Genomic DNA, 17,262 nt, shown 5'->3' with positions numbered 1-17,262 from the left:
AAGTTGAAATTAGGTGTCCCCTTATTACTGTTTTTAAGGCATCCCATTGGATCTGAGTTGAGGTTTCCTCTGATATATTTTCTTTCATATACTCTTTAATTTTGTTTTCCAATTCCTTACAAACCTTGTCCTCAACGAGCAACCTTTTGTCTAGTGTCCAGTGTCTTTCTGGGGTGTTTTGAGTGAGGGGCCTCAATACACAGCTAACCCAAGCATAGTCTGACCATGTTATTGTGCCGATGTTTGATTCTATAGTGCGAGTCGTGAGATTAGGAGTTGTGAGAATATAATCAATTCTCGTGTGTGAGTTATGACGTGTTGAGAAGTATGTGTAGTCTTTTACCTGTGCATTCATTTGTCTCCATGTGTCATGCAGGCCTGTGTTTTTAATTATTTGTGCTAATTTGGAGTTTTGTTTTTTCTGTAGTTTATTTGGGTCCTTAAACTGGGATCTGTCGAGATTATAATTCATTATGTAGTTTAAGTCTGCTCCTACCATGGTTTCACCTTCCTGGAATGACTCAAGTTTTTTAAGTGTCTCCTCAATGAATTCTAGTTGGTTCTCATTTGGGGCATAGAATGATGCCAGAGTCATTTGTTCCTCATCAATTGTTCCCTTAAGAAAAATATATCTGCCTCTAGGGTCTTTACAAATTGATTTGAGAGTGAAATTAGTGTTTTTAATGATTATAATTGACACACCTCTTGATTTGGAGGTTCCGTATGCATCAAATTGGTGCTTGATCCAATTAGGCTTTGAGTTCCTTGTTTTGTTTGGATGGAAGTGCGTTTCCTGGAGAAAAATAATATTAGCATTTTGTTGAGCTATATTTGTATATACTCTTTTTCTCTTTATTACATTGCCAAGTCCACGTACATTATAAGAGATTGCTTTTAGACTAGGTTGCATTGTGTTTTTAGGTTTGAAGGTAGGTGGCCAAATTAAGAAGGGGTGGTAAACTAATAGGTTCCAATAAGCCTATTATTTTAGTTGCTTTAGATTGGTTGTTAACTATTGACTTGGGTTCCCTTCTTTGGGATCTAATTCACTTATACTGGATGGAAAGCTTGTGTGAACCTTGGTTCAAATCTGCAGACGTTCACCCTCTCTGTTGCGTAGAGAATTAATGGATCAGCACCAGGCTGTCTGGCTTCATGAACCAAAAATGAACGTATGAACTGGCCTAAAAAGTCATGGCTGTTTGTGAAAAAAGGGGTCCCATGAATCACCGGTTTGTGAACATCAAACCGGCCCATTTTGTGCTGAACTTTGGTTTATAATTCAGTTCGTGCCCGCCTCTAATTAGGACCTTTTATCATTTCTACTTTTAAAAAATCCTCCTTTTACACAATGCTGCCACACAACTTGATTTATTGGGTTCTATCTGTGTAAACAGAACAGTTTTGTTTTGTTAAAGTCAGGTTGCACACAATGATTTGAACATACTCTTAATGAGCCTTCATATCTGCCTATATGATATTTGAAAGCACAAAACAATTACACTTGAGAAAGTTGAATAAGGCCAACATTTTATGCATCCAGGTATTTTTATATTATACTGTCAGGGACCCTCCATTGTGCCCCTACCCAATGTCCAAATGCTTCTGCCAATTTAAATAGGGTTATTAAGCATTTCAACATTGTGTAGGAGATATTATTGTTAATATATATCAGTGCCAATTTGTTATGAGGAACATGAAGCCTCCATCTTCCGGTTGCCAATTAGATAACTGGGTAAAATTCCTTCCTGTCCCCAATAACTGTTCCTCCTCTAGAAGTCCATTGAAAAGCAAACATATAACAAACTAGCACAGGGTGGGTGAGAAGACCTGCAAAACAAGGAAAGAGTTTGCGCCCACACTGAATTTCCTTTTATTTCACTTAGAAAGAGAAACCTCCATCCTGACATGCCAGAGATGGTGTTGCCCATCAGCCAGTCCAGGTTGTGTTATTCAGCCAGCAACTGATGCTTGTGCAACAGTTATGCCACTACTTGAATGTTCTGTGATGTTTCTTCTCCTCCCCTGAGCAGCTTTCCACTGATATGTATGTTGAATTCATAGCATTGTGGTCATTGTTCCTCAGCAGTTCTTCACTATCATTCTCAATCAGGAATAAACCAAGGCTGTTTTCTTCTTAAATGTTTCATGACTAATTGTTCTAAGGTACAGTCATTTGTCATTATATTGATTTTCATTATTTAACCATGGATTCATGTACACACACACAGATACACAGAGGCTATTATCCCAATCCATCTAGGGAACTCCATTTGTACTAGTGCATGTGTATATTTAGATCCTGATGTTCATTATAAACCTCAGTAATTTTTATTCAAGTTGATAGGACATGTTAGTGCAGAAGTGAGTGCAATCCTTTCCGCACTCAAACTACTGAATATTTATTACGCACCAGTGGCAATCAAAATAGTTAAAGCAAGCAAAGTGGAACATCTACAACATGTTACTATTTTACCTGCTTGCTTAGTTACTTATTATAGTTATAGTCCACCTTTTCTACTGAGACTTGAATTAGGCAATGTAAATTGATGCAATGAATATATTGAAACACTAGGATTACAAAAATCGTAACAAGCATAGCACATTAGATGTGATACAGGATACAGATACAATGCATAAAATGGTAATACATCAGTGACCGCAAGATAATACATACAGAAAACAATCTGTATACCACAGTATAGTCCACAGACCATTTCTCTTTATGAAGTGCATTACTGAACCATTCTGTTATAGTAAAATCCTATTACCTTTCTAGAAATGCCCTCTTGAACATTTTCCAGAATTTTTAGGGAAAAAATCTTCATAGTTTGTGAAATGATAGAAGAGTGGGGGCTTTCCAGACCTTCTCAGGCTTGCCATTCCACAAAGTGGGGGTCACAACAGAGAATGCACATGTATGGGCAGCTGTTGATTTTGTTCATTTTGAGGGTGGCACTTCAGAAGGCTGTGAACAGATGAGCAAGATGTCATGGTGGAACAGAAAAAGAGGTGGTCCTGCAAATATGAGAGTCTAAGGTTATATATGGCTCTATATGTGATGGACAGTACCTTGAATTGAACCTTGTGACTAATGAGAAGCCAAAAGAGTGACTAATATGTCTGTTTCATCTAGCTCCTGATAATAACTGAGCTGTAGCATTCTGTACAGAGTGGAGTCTCTGAGTCGCCTTCAAAGGCAGATGCCTATAAAGTGCATTATAGTAGTCTAGTCTTAATGTTACCATGATGTGGATCCAGGTGGCCAGATCATCAAAGGAGATTGTCAAAATGACAATAGGTCATTTTTAGGGCTAGAAGAATTGGGTAGAAAGTGTTCTTTGCAGCTGCATTAACATGTTTCACTAGGAGCAGTAGTGCAGAGTCCTATATAACCCATAGGCTCTTAAATGAGTTAGCAAGTGTTAGCAGAAAGCCATTAAATGTAGGAAATACAATGTTTTTCAAGGCCTCAGCCTTCCCAACCGGTGTTATTTCTGTGTCTTGTCAAGATTCCATTTCAATCTGTTTGCTCTAAGTACTTTCTGCCATATTCTTATTGCCCCCCCCCCAATTTGGAATGAAGAGGCAGACACAAGAGTTGGGAACTAAAGGGCTGCTTTATTAAAATTACTGCAACAAACAGAAACTATGGCAAGGGCATAACTGGCAGTACAGGTCAGGTAATGGGGTCACTCCTGGACCTCGGGCCTGACCTGTCTGGGTAAGCCACCCACTGCCCTGGATGCGAGCCATCCATCGTACGGCTGGGACATGGCCTGGCCCAGTGAAGTGGTTCACCCCTTTAAAGCTCTCCTACCTGACCATAAAGATCCCAGGAGGGACTGGATTGTCCAGGGGTTCCCCACCAGGGCATCTGTCCTCACAACTGGGCAATGAAGCAGCCAGCTGCTCCTGACAGACCACAATTCCCCACCAATGGGGAGATGCCAAGGGTGCTCACCAGCCCGCTCATTTCCCCCTAACTTCTGACCTGCCATTGCAGTGGCCAAGCCTCAGCTTAGGCCTCAGCGCCCCACAAATGGATTAAAGCCAACCTGAGCCCTTGCCAAAGGTCCTCCAAGAATATGCTGTTATTTATTATTATTATTATTATTTATTCAATTTATATACCGCCCATCCCCAGGGGCTCTGGGCGGTGAACAATTAAAATCGATAAAAACAAAAACTAAAATCAATATACAAATAATAAAACAAATTAACAAGGTGCAGTGGTGGGGAGAACCTTCCCTACCCCAAAGGTGGGAGGCCGACATGGCACCGCCCCTTTCAATCACCAAACGCCTGGCGGAACAGCGCTGTCTTACAGGCCCGGCGGAACGATAATATGTCCCGCTGGGCCCGGGTTTCCATTGACAGAGCGTTCCACCAGGCTGGGGCCAGGACTGAAAAGGCCCTGGCCCTGGTTGAAGCGAGGCGGGCTTCCTTAGGGCCGGGGACCACAAGTAAATATTTATTCGCTGATCGGAGCGATCTCTGGGGAACGTACAGGGAGAGGCGGTCCCGAAGATATGCTGGTCCCAACCCACTCAGGGCTTTAAAGGTAAGAACCAACACTTTGAACCTGATTCTGAATTCAACCGGAAGCCAGTGCAGCTGGCGCAGGACAGGTGTGATGTGTGACTGGCAAAGTATACCAGTCAAGACCCATGCCGCCACATTCTGGACCAGTTGTAGTTTCCGGATCAGGCCCAGGGGTAGCCCAGCATAGAGTGAGTTACAGTAATCTAGCCTGGAGGTGACTGTTGCATGGATCACTGTAGCCAGGTCCTGGGGCGTCAGGTAGGGGGCAAGTTGCCTGATCTGACGAAGATGGAAAAACGCAGACTTGGCAACCGCCGTGACCTGGGCCTCCATCGATAGGGAGGCATCCAGGAGCACACCCAGACTCTTTACCACTGGCAAAGTTGCCAGTGGTGTCCCATCCAGGGCAGGGAGCTGGATCCCAACATCTGGCAGCCCCCATCCCAGCTGCAGGACCTCCGTCTTCACTGGGTTCAATTTCAGCCTGCTCTGTTTCAACCATGCCGTCCCAGCCTCCAAAGCTCTGGCCAGATTGTCTGGGGCCGTGTCTGGCCGGCCGTCCATCAACAGAAAAAGTTGGGTGTCATCCACGTATTGATGACAACCCAGCCCAAACCTCCGCACCAACTGGGCGAGGGGGCGCATATAGATGTTAAATAACATCGGGGAGAGTATCGTCCCTCACAGAGAGGTGCACACCATCCCCTTCAGTCTTCCCCGAGAGGTATACTCCAGTTCCCCTCCCCCAGTCCAAATAATTCAGTTGTAGTCAGCAAAAGTCCTGCAAAAGATGTACAGCCAAAGTTCCCACGCCTGGTTCCACACAGTTCCACCGATAAGGTCTCTTAGCAAAGCATAGGCATAGTGAAGGAAGCTACACTACAGGAAGAAAGCCCATCCCCCTTCCAGTAGACATGCATTCACAGTTATTATTATGGCAGGCAGGCTGGCTTGCCTGCCTGACACCCACTAAGATTATCCAGGAGGGCCCTGAAATCACAGAGTTTCTTGGCCAGTAACTGTGAAGTTTGCCTAACTGTGTCCAACTTGATCCCTAAAAATGTAAGGACCTGCGATGGGCCCTCCATTTTCTCATGAGCAAGAGGGACTCCAAGCTCCTGTGCAAGGTTAATAAAGTCATCCAGGAGCCAGGCACACTGGCCCGACCCCACTGGGCCCATGAAAAAAAAATCATCCAAGTAGTGGACTGTGTTGTTCTAAGTGCACCTGTGCCAGGATAAAAAGTGAATCATCAACAACACAGTTAACCTTTTATATCTTAGGATACGAGTCCTGTGACCCTGAGATCTATTTTACAGTGGATGCGACTGCAGGAGCATTGGGGAATGCTACAACAACTGTCAGTATTTATAATCCAATCCAGTATGTCTACATTTCAAAATACATTTCTTTATTTTAAATCGTAGGTACATGCTCATATATTAATTTTCCCATGAGATGCAGAAATAAAAACAAACAGAATTTAGCTTATTGCCTTTGAGAAGTAGCCCTCAGTCACTCTAAGATTCTAAACTGAAAGCAGTTATTATAAGATAAGTGTTGTAATTTACATAAATCTGTAACCAAGGCTTCTCCCAACGCTTTCTAAATCCTTAAATTACTTTTTTTTAAAAAACACAGGTGATTGTTTTCTTTTAGGTAAGAAGTTTTTAATATACTTATATACGCAAATATTAAACTTTTATGGAATATTTGTGTGTTCAATTAACACAGTAGTGTATTCCTAAACATTTTTCTATCCTTAGTAAGACCACGATTGTTGGAAGGGCTTTTATTAAGGAAAATTTAGAACTACTAGGGCATATGTGATTGTGATTCATAAGTGTAATGCATGCATTCCAACACAGAGAACACACACACACATGTTCCTTGGGTGTCTATGCATGCTTATTGTTTTGTCATATTGAGTGACATTGGCAGAGCAATCATGAGCACTGCAGGGTAGAAGCAGCTGGCCACAGGTGCAACAATGGCACCAGTGGCCTGTCCTCTAGGGAAACTGCACAAACTGGAAACCAATACCCAGCAATATAGGGGAAACATTGCCATGGTAGATCCTCTGATCTCTCCTTTCCTCCGCAAATTGGGAACCAGGCAAATACCCTTGCTGCAGGCCGCACAAGGTGTCATTGCATTGGCATCTCCAGCAATTGCACCGTTGTGCCCATAAGACATCACAGGGGTGTGATGGCGTAGCCATGACAGATAGGGAGACTCACCTGCCTGTCTGTGAATGTTCTGAGCAATAGCCACTAGCTGGCCCCTGGGCCACTGCAAGGCCACCCAAGCACTGCTGACGCTAGGCTACAGCATCCTTCACCTTGTGCCTGGGTTCCAACCACTCCCTATTGATGACTGCCCATTGTACAGGCTGTGAGCCACAAGCCCAGGGACCAGGCAGTGACCAAATCCTCAGCCCCACTCTGGACTGCACTGGTTGCAGCATTTGAAGGCAGCTCAGGATGCAGCACCACCCCCAGCCTCCCTATTTCCTACTTCCATCCAAGGATGTGGAGTACACCTGCTGCAATGCCTCATCCACATTTGGTCTGTCAGGGGAGTACCCAGTGTCCAGTGTCCAAAGGCTAACCAGCTAACCATCACCCATCTCAAAATGGTGAGGCCACAATGATATCCCATGACACCAGTAGAGATCAGGAGACAGATCATGGAGGGGCAGTGGAGACTAACACATCAATTGACAAAGTCTGCCCATGCCTGCCCTTCCACTTCCTCACCATGGGATCATTCCGGGCAGTTGTGGCTGGGGTGCTTGAGGAATCCCAACCCATGGCAAGTCCTTGTCTTCAGTGCATCCTTGAAGCCACACTGCAGTGCCTGCAGGGGCATGTGCTTTTCCCCATAGAGGAAGGAGTGCATGTTTACTGAATGCCAGGGGAGCAGTGGACTGCATTGTCCTCATAGCCCTGTGGAATGAGCTGCAGATCTACCACAACTGATACCACTTCTACAGCCCGATCATGCAGGCCAGCTGCAGCCTCTACGGCATCTTCATGGACCTCATAGCCAAGTTCATGGGCAGCATGCATGGTGCACAGATGTTCATCACATCCAGCCTCAACTGCCTCCTGGTCACCTGGCCAGAGATCAAGGCCTAGCTGCTAAGTGTGCTCCCATGCATGCCTGGGTATTGCCAAGTTGTTTGTCGTATGACAAGTTATTTGTCGTGTTGGGAACACATATGGTTCCAGGGTAGTTGACATGGGCTGGCCCTCCCTGGGAGAACCTGGTGGTACTCTAGCGTCTCTTCCCTACACTGCTCACCCACTCTGCAGCATTTTGGATCCAGATGGGAGGGATGGCCTCCACCAATGGAGAATGTGCCTTCATGCCCTCAAAGTGACTTAAGTGGCCCATGGGTCCTCCTTCCCCCACCCCTATATGACACTTTCCTTTGCCCATGTTCAACAGCAGTAATGGACCAAGCAAGAGCAGCATCCACCTCTGCTGGTGTACAGCAAGCAGCCCAGATTCCCTGCCAAGAGGACCCCCTTTCTGACAGCAAGGAAGGAATTGAGGCCATTGTGGACTCAGAGGGGTCCACAAAGGACTGCGGCTTGCCAGAGCCAGCAGGACCCAGTGGCCTGGCACTGGGGATGGGGACCATCACATAATCATTTCCACCTTGGTCAGGACCAGCAATGAGTCTGAGGCATCCATGAAGGCAGTAACAGCTTTGAACTTGGATACGATATGCCCCACCAGCTCTCTGCTGTCTACCCCACTAAGGGTGTGTGAGCCACATGTGATAATTGGACCCAGGTGAAGGAGTGATCCCAGATCATCCTCTGGCTTGCAAGCTAGTTGCCAGACATATCTGTTCCATGCCCATATAGAGAGGGGGTGCAGCTACTGCCTTGTGATGAGGTCCAGTTATCTTTGTGGACTCTGTGAAGAACCTGGGGATTTGATTAGATACCATGCTTTCCTTGGATAAGCAGATGTCCACAGTGATGAAATCAACATTCTACTATCTTTGCTGGGCCCACTAGCTAGCCCTCTATCTGTTTCAGTCAGATCTGGTCACAGTGATTAAGTAGTCTAATTTCCAGGCCAGACTGCTGTAATTCGCTCCACACAGGGCTGCCCTTGAAGACACTCTGGAACCTGCAGGTCATTCAGAATGTCAGTGGTAGGCTTCTGATTGATTCATCATGATCTGCCCATATATAGCCTATTCTGAGGCTTCCAGTTGGTTTCAGGATCAAATTCAAGGTCCTGTTTTTAACCTTTAAAGCCCTAAATGGTCTGGAACCATGATACCTAAAGGACTGCCTTGCCTGATATGATCCCCCATGATGTCTGTGTTCCTCTCATTGCTTACTGGTGGTGCTTGGCCACCAAGTTGCTCAACTGTCTTCCACCAGCTCAAGGGCTTTCTCTCTGGTAGTCCCATCCTAGTGGAATGCTCTCTCCAATGACCCACATGCCCTGCAAGTTCTTTCTAGGTTCCACAGGGAATGCCAGGCAGAACTATTCCAGCAGGCTTTTAAACAGCTGTGATGCAGTATTGGATATTCTACATTGGTTGTTTACTTTTGGGCTCTCCCAGTTACTGGAACTGCACTGTTTTATTGATTGTAACCTTGTGGCGTTTTTCTCAATTTTGTTGATCTGTTTTCTAGTCTTTTATGTATAACTAGTGACAAAACCCATTGTGGGAAAAAATACAACAGGCTCTAGAAAGGGGAGGGCGGGCAAGTAGGCATCGCCTCCTCCTTTTCTGTGACTGATTCCAGCCAGGTGAAGGGGGGCAGACATTGCTGCCTGCTCCACATCTGATCTTGGCTGCATGAAGGGGGTGGGTGGGCATTGCTGCCTGCACCATGCCTGATTCCAGCAGGTTGAAGGGGGAGCGGGCATTGCCTCCTGCTCAACGCCTGATCTTGACCAGGTGATGGCAGGGGGAGAGTGTTGCCACCTCCTCTGCTCCTGATCCCAACTGGGTGATGGAGCGGGTGGGCATTGCCACTTGCTCCACTCCTGATACCAGCTGAGTGAATGCAGGGGGTGGGCATCTCACCCTGCTCTGTGCCTGAACCTAACAGGGTGAAGGCGAGGGACCGGCATCACCACCTGCTCCACACCTGATCCCAGTTGTGTGAAGGTGGCAGGCAGGCATTTCTAGCTGCTCCGCTCCTGATCCCAACTGGGGGATGGCGGGGGTGGGCATTGCCACTTGCTCCACTCCTGATCCCAACTGGGTGATGGCAGGGGTGGGCATTGCCACTTGCTCCGCTCCTGATCCCAGCTGGGTGAAGGCGCGGGGTGGGCAACTCACCCTGCTCTGTGCCTGACCCCAACAGGGTGAAGGCGGGTGGGCAGCATCACCATCTGCTCTGCATCTGATCCCAGTTGTTTGAAGGTGGCAGGCAGGCATTTCCAGCTACTCCTGATCCAAGCTGGGTGAATGTGGGGGGTGGGCATTGCCACCTGCTCTGCTTCTGATCCTGGCCTAGGGTTCCCGCCATGGCACAGTCTCGGAGGGACAGGCTGCCTCTTCTGGGCTTTCCTCCATGGCAGTGTCCTCTCGAGGCACAGCAGGGTAGGAAGTGAGTTGTCTGGAACATGGTTAACCTTTTATATAGTAGGATATTTATTGTGATTTTTAATGTTTGTAAACCACTCTGGGCTTTGTTTTCAAATGAGAGGTGGTCTAAGAATTTGAAAAATAAATAAATACAGCTGGTGGCTGTGGCCCTCTGCAGTTTCTTCCTCCAACTCTGACATGTCAGTGAGTTGTGCTCCTGTATGGTTCACCCATCCCATAAGTGTGTGTTCAAGCCACCACCATGGTGTGAGACAGTAAGCCCCATGGTCATGAAACTGACTGACATCACCTTGTTCTACACAACTTGGCATTTAAGCTGTCCATGCATATATAGTGTTTTCCAGGAGCTGATATTGTCTGGGAGGGTGGGGGTTCAGCTGGGAGCAAATAGGTAAGAGCAGCAGTACTTGTCGGACTCCTGTGTTCTTGAGGGCACCAGGAGCATGCTGGTGGTGGGGGGGGGGTGCTTTTTCTGGGCTCAGTGGTAACCTATAGGCTATGCTGCAGATCTTGCAAGCATAATTCTGTGTCATTGATGGGGTATTCCTGGGCTGAGGCAGCTCAGGGAATCAAATAACTCCTGCCACACCCCAGGCCTGCTCCCTCTCCCTCTCCTGCTGTGCAAGTGGTTGTGCTGTTGGCATTCTGGTGAGGGGCCATAATGTTGTCAAACTGTTGCTAAGCAATGATGGGGCAGCACCAGAATGCCTTACTGGCTTATCATCCAGTTATGCCAGCAAAGGTCTGAGAAATGCTGGGTGGCTCCCTGTGAGCTTTTGCCCCCATCCCAGGATTTTGCTGGGATTAGATTGAAGGACATAGATTGAAGGAAAACCCTCAAACTGTATTTGGATTTTATGTGTCTCTGAAAAAAAAAGAGGGGTGGGGGACCTAGTTGCACTTCACAGTAAAGATGATACTCTTCTTAGCACACAAACTGCTGCTAGAACAAAGTCAGATCTTAAAAATATAGTAATACAACCACATATTCTGTGCACTGCAACAAAGAGTTGTTGTTGTTGTTAAAGACATTTATTAGTGGCCTTTCCACTTTACAGCTTTACGGTTTACAGCTTACAACAGGCATAAAAATACATTAAAAGACCTCAGTTTGGTAGTAGCAGTATCTTAAGCATGTAGAGAGCAATGTAACAATAGTTTTTTCAGGATCTGAATTCTGAAAATGTGCATTTTTCCTGGAATAGTACATGTTTTAATGTGGCTGAACATGTAAAAACCTTGGTTGTTATATATTATTAACAAAATAATCTAGAAATGGTAGCTGTACACAAGCATCTTGATGAAATGATTGCTTCTGAATATTGGACCGATTTCAGATGGCCTAATTTTAAATGAAGTGTTTTAAAATTTAGATTAAAATTGTTTTATTATATGCAGTTTCTTTTGCTCTTGCGTTACTAAACGTTTATTTACTTGCAACTGTAGGTGCTCCTGTCTAATCCAAATATATATTCATTAAGCATGTTTGCTGTAGGACCAAGCTGAGCAAATAATATGGTTTTATTGACGGACATGCAGTATCATTTTAAACATTGTAATGGCTTCTATATGCTTTTAATTATGCCTTTTCATTTTAATGATTTGTAGTGTTTTTATATAGTTTAGAGGGAGATTATTTATAACATACCAGGAAATGCTAGATGAACTGAAACTGAAAATCATAAACAACAATTTATCAATTAATGTAATGCAACTTGTTGAGTTATATATGTGTACGTGTTTTGATAAATATTCAAAATGTGTGTGTAATTAATTTGACAGTTGGGGCAAATGAATTTGGTTTATATCTTTTAAAAATATTAACAATATTCCTTTCCCTCATTTTCCAACCATTTTTTTAAGCCCTTCATTCCTTTGAAGGAATTGGAGCAGTTTGACTTCGATGTACAAAAATTGCTTGAACCACTGGAGGCTGAAATTCAACAGGGGGTGAACCTGAAAGAGGAAGACTTCAATAAAGATATGGTAAATTGGTTGTGATGGAAGTATGAATGAATGGGGAATGGAAATGGAATAAATATTGGAAAATAAATTAGAAATTTGCACTTTTATTTTGCTCGTTAGATAGTTTAACCACACTGTCATTCTGTTGAGCTTTACAAAATAGTAGAGTTGCATGTAGTATTTGTAGTATAGAATTATAACACTTTTAGCAATATATTCCAAATTTCCAATTGTAAAGGATTTTTAAATTACTCTTCTGATAAATTATCAGATTGAAGAGTCTATAATAAATGTAACATCTAAATTGATACTGGCAGAAGTAATGGACAAATACATTATATTACATGATAGTTATGTTTTTCTTCATATCAGGAAGATAATTGTACTAGATAAATCTGCATCTGTCATTTAATTTGATATTCAAGTCTAACTTTAATGTCTGAGTTGTAAGGAGTTTTGAGAAGATGGTTTCAACAGAGTGTCTAATTTGGAACATGGTTACAATTTTCCTTTTTTTAAAAAAAACAGTTTCTGACTTTAGGTATTTTATGCACCATTGAATGGACAGAAAAAGATGCAGTGTTTACATTCAAGAGAAATTATCAAATTATTATGTATCTGTTGTTTACTTTAACTACAGCAAAAAAAACCCCAACATTATTTCAAACAGTAAGGTACAGGGCTGGATAACTAGATCTTGATAAAATCCTCGACAACGTCAAAAGGCTCCATACCTTTGACATTTCATTTAGACTTCTTCATTAAATTCAGTGACAGTGTTAAAGCTTAATTAGCTACATCTTCTCTTATGGGGAAAAAATCAGAGTGTATGTCTCTGCATAATTTCCAAACATTTTTCCTTACTTTATTTGGAAACTCAAGTTGCTACCTCTTACCTAACAGGTGGTAAATGGTCCACTCAAACCTAACCTCTTCCCAACCCAGTAGTCTCTCTTCAAATTTTACCCATATGTGGTAGTCAGGGAGCAACTAGGCAGCAAGTGCTGGGAATGGCAGCTATACTAATGTAGCCAGTTGGCACGTCCTGCAGTAATACTGCTTAAGGCACACATTCTTTCAGTTAGTTGGTGGATGAAATTTCTTCACTTTTGTTTAGCTCTTATTTTCTCCAAATAGCTAACTTCTTTCAACAAGGTGCTACTTTAGGAAACTCTGTTGAAAGAACTGTCATCTGTACTGCTATTTTAAAGCTTATCTGTTTTTAAATATAATACAAACATTCTCCCCTTCTCCAATGGTAATTCAGTCTCCTCTTCGTGTGCTACGGGCCCCTTAGGATGAATAACTTCAAGTTCAGTTTCTTCTGCTACTATATTACTAAAGCTGCAGCTTCTTTCTTTTGGCCCTTACTTTGATCAAGTGCTGAAAGGTGAACACCAGTTTTTGGATTCTAGTAGATGCTTTCCAAGGGAAATACTGTGTACAACTATAAAAACAGACTTCTGTCCTTTCTTGTAGCACAGTTGTTGAGAGGAAGCAATGTTATTAGCTACAAACCTAGATGAGTCTGGCTTCTTAATTTATTTAATCTGCAACTGTAAATTCCTCTCCAAATCCATAGTTTTCACCAAGTTCTTATAGTCTTTATCCTCTATAGAAACTAAATTATACATAATTAAACTGAAAGTGTGTTTCTTTCCCTATTTACCCTTGCCCCTTTTCTGACTTTCTTCTAATGTCTCCACTGTGGTGATTTAAAATCCTTAGGGCAATGATCTGTCTTTTTCTTATCAGTATGCAAAGCACAAGCATTTTAAAGTAAGGGTATGCATCAAAAAAAGGAGGTATTATTTGGATCCAAGTATCCGGCATACCATATATATTCAGTATTCTTGATTTTCAGGTCCAAAAATACCAGCATGGTATTTGGATCCGGGTTTTATTCAGGAATACAAATATATTCAGCTCCATTATTCCCTATGGGGGGAAATATCTGCAGGGCTAAGCAGGAGTTTTTTGGGCAAACACTACCAAAATTTCAGGGCACACAGTCCTTCAAGAAGATTGGACTAATGGGTCCAATTCTGTGGGCCCCTGAACAAGGTGCCCATAGCTACTCTCCATTGTTTCCTATGGAGGGAGGTGGAATTCCAAGGCTTTCCAAGGCATCAAAGAATCCCTGTGATTGGACAGACAACTAGAGTTCCTCCAGCTCTGGCCACTGACTCATTCCCTCACTCAGTTACTCAGTCACTCACTCACTTCCCTCCTGCCTTACTCCCCCCTCTCTCCTGCTACCAGTGGAAAAGAGCCTGGGGGAAAAATAGAAGAAGCCAGTCAGCTTTAAAATGGCCAGCATGATGATTCTTGGATAAACCCAATAATTAGTTATATTCAGAAATCCAGTATTTGATATACTTGAATATATCTGGCTTTATCTGGGTTGATGAATATATCCAAATAATACCAGCTGAATTGCACACCCCTACCTTTAAGGAATGAGATGTTGATGGGTGGTAATAATGCTGGGAAAGTGTAAGTTTTTACAGAAATGGCCTGAGCCAGAAAATGAAATTGATATTTTAAAAAAGAAAAGAGGAGATAATTTGATAGAATTCATGCTAATTATTTTTCTTTAACAAGAGTGAAGATAATGAGGGTGCTGTGAAAGAACTGCTTCGACGAGGAGATGCTATTCACCAAACAATCATAGATGAAAGAAAAAGAGAAGAAATAAAAACAAAACAACACCTATTGCAGACTAAACACAATGCTCTCAAGGTACATGATATAATTTATAAGTGCATTCATTCTAAATTGTTTTCTTTTACTTTTTTCTTTACTATATTACAAGAAAAAACAAAGCATTATTTTTTAAAATATGTGGTAAAAATGACACTAAGCTTCCTATTCAGTTATTCCATGCTTCTTTAACTCCCTATTATTATATAAATGTAGGTAGATGAGACAAGTAACATAGCCAATTAGTGGCTAGTGGTTGGCCCATCTCTTTTTCTATGTAAAAAGGTGACAGGTCTTTAGTAAGAGAAAACAAGGTAGAGGTCTACCTTAAGTGTTTCTTCTCTTTTCATTCTCCCCTTTTATGCATATCCCTTTTATCATTAAAATACATGATCTGATCAGACAATTGCAAAATTAATGCATTATTCAGTTCAGTATTTGATTATTTGGTACCTACTTATATTCTGAACTTTGTATTTGACTATAGAGATCTGATTCTGTTTTAATCTGTTCAGTACCTTGACTACAAAACAGTGCTTTACTGGGGTCAGTCCTGGGGTCATCCCTGAACTTCTGCCCTGAGCTGTCTGGGCAATCCCCACTGCCCCCAGGGGCAAGCTACCTATATGCATGGTTGGGGTCTGGCTGGCCAGGCAAAAGGGCTTTCCCCCACAAGCTCCTCTACCCCCAGCTATCAAATATGAAAGATGGACTTGTACAGGGGGTCCCATCCATCAGTCTGCCCTCTCAGCTGGCTGCCATCAAACAAGCCAGCTGATCCTAACAGACTTCAATTTAGGATGGGGATGTGCCAAGGTTGCTTACCAGCCTGCTCACTTAATTCATATTCTATTCTGCCACTGCAGAAGTCAAGCCTCTGCTTAGGCTTTTATGCCCCACAGATGGCTTAAGGCCAACCAGATCCCTTGCTGCAATTCTTCTATGAAGATGTCATTGCCTTTCACTAATAGATGAACTCCATCTCCTCTGTAGAGGTCAGCAAATTCAATCCTTATTTGCGGATGGAGCAGATAAATCACTGCCCCCTCCCATAATGCTTTCTCATCTCTGGGATCCCAAGCTTCCCACCACATATGACAGGGAGGCATTGCAAACCAAAAGCTGAGCACACCAGGCCACTGCTTGCCTATGTACTGTAAGTTTGTGTGAGTCTGTAATGAAAGGGCTATGCCCTGCAAGCCAAGGTCATTACCACCAAGGTGAATGACCACAACGAGAGGTGAAGAACTGCAACTCCCCTCAAGCCACCAGACCACTACTTGCCTGTGCACTGCAAGTCTGTGTGAGCCTGTAACAAAAAGGCCATGCCCTGACCAGCCATGGTCATTACCTCCTCAGGTGAATGACCAGCTGTGCAGAGGAGGATCACACCCCCTCCAACCAGTGGCAACAGCCTGGCCATCACAGGCCTCATGAGCCCCATCACTTGACAATGGCCCATTAACTAAGCCATGCTAGGACCTGACCAGCTTCCTCTTGGCTTGATTAGCCACTGTGCTGTGTCAACAGATAAGGGTCCTCAGCCTCCCGCGGCAAGACACCACACCTACCGAGGAAGTAGATCAGTAAGTGATCAGTAAGACATTCTACAACACTGCCCTGGGCTGCACATTCAGTCATACATGGCTGACTACTACCAGCCAACCCACTGGATAACTGGCCCAGGAATCCGATGGCTGCTTCCCTAGAGGCTGTCCGGTCCTAAGAAATTGGTACCAAATGAGACCTGCGAAGCCAACTAGGGCAGCACTGTCTCTGTACCACCCAGAACTGGTGAGGGTGTGCCATGCATGTCAGAACAACACCCCACGCCCATCACTGGTGCTCTATGTACCACCCGAGGTGAACAACAGGCATAATTCCAAACAGCCCTGGTGCCCAATAGCCTCCAAGCCCGTTGACCAGTTTGAAACTGAGTCACCCATAAGATTCATGATGTTAACACCACCTTCCTTTCAAGCCCTTAGAGAATGAGTTTGGACTCTGCAATATTCTTGTATCCAGTCCGAATTTTTTCATGCCCAAGATGAAGTGAGCTTCCTCTCACAAAATGGGTTAATGACAATTGCCTGCACATCCCCGTCGGCGTTGTTGGACATATTTTGAATTTTGGGACTGTGAATGCTATAACATCTTCCACGATTCTCTATCCATGGGCTTCTGTATAAAATTTTGCATGTTGCACTTTAAATGAATGCAGTAAACTATACGGACTGTTAAGATTTGTTCAAAGGATATATGTGCTGTATATGATTGTACTGTGTATTTCTGTTTTGTGTATTTATGAATTTCATATTCAAACACATTGCACTTTGCACTTTGCACTTTTACATGTGGATAGAAATATATTTACATTTGTATTAGTGGTTCCTTGGCATTGTGTGGTTCCTTTCAGTAGTTGTTCCAGGGCTGCCCGTGGTTTTTCCAAAACAAAT

General features: G+C 43.5%; 1 protein-coding gene across 1 annotated transcript in view; it reads left to right on the top strand.

The window, feature by feature from the left end:
- The window catches only part of DMD (dystrophin), a 2,144,806-nt gene that overhangs the window by 1,061,566 nt on the left and 1,065,978 nt on the right, over positions 1-17,262 (top strand). The window contains exons 37-38 of the mRNA XM_054973282.1: positions 12,002-12,124; positions 14,708-14,845. Coding sequence (XP_054829257.1) covers positions 12,002-12,124; positions 14,708-14,845 — 261 coding nt within the window. The remainder of the gene's footprint in view (positions 1-12,001; positions 12,125-14,707; positions 14,846-17,262) is intronic.

This window comes from Eublepharis macularius, chromosome 3 (assembly GCF_028583425.1).
Source record: "Eublepharis macularius isolate TG4126 chromosome 3, MPM_Emac_v1.0, whole genome shotgun sequence".
Taxonomy (NCBI): Eukaryota; Metazoa; Chordata; class Lepidosauria; order Squamata; family Eublepharidae; genus Eublepharis; species Eublepharis macularius.
The sequence above is the reverse complement of the archived record's forward strand: the minus strand, read 5'-3'. Positions and strand labels throughout refer to the sequence as shown.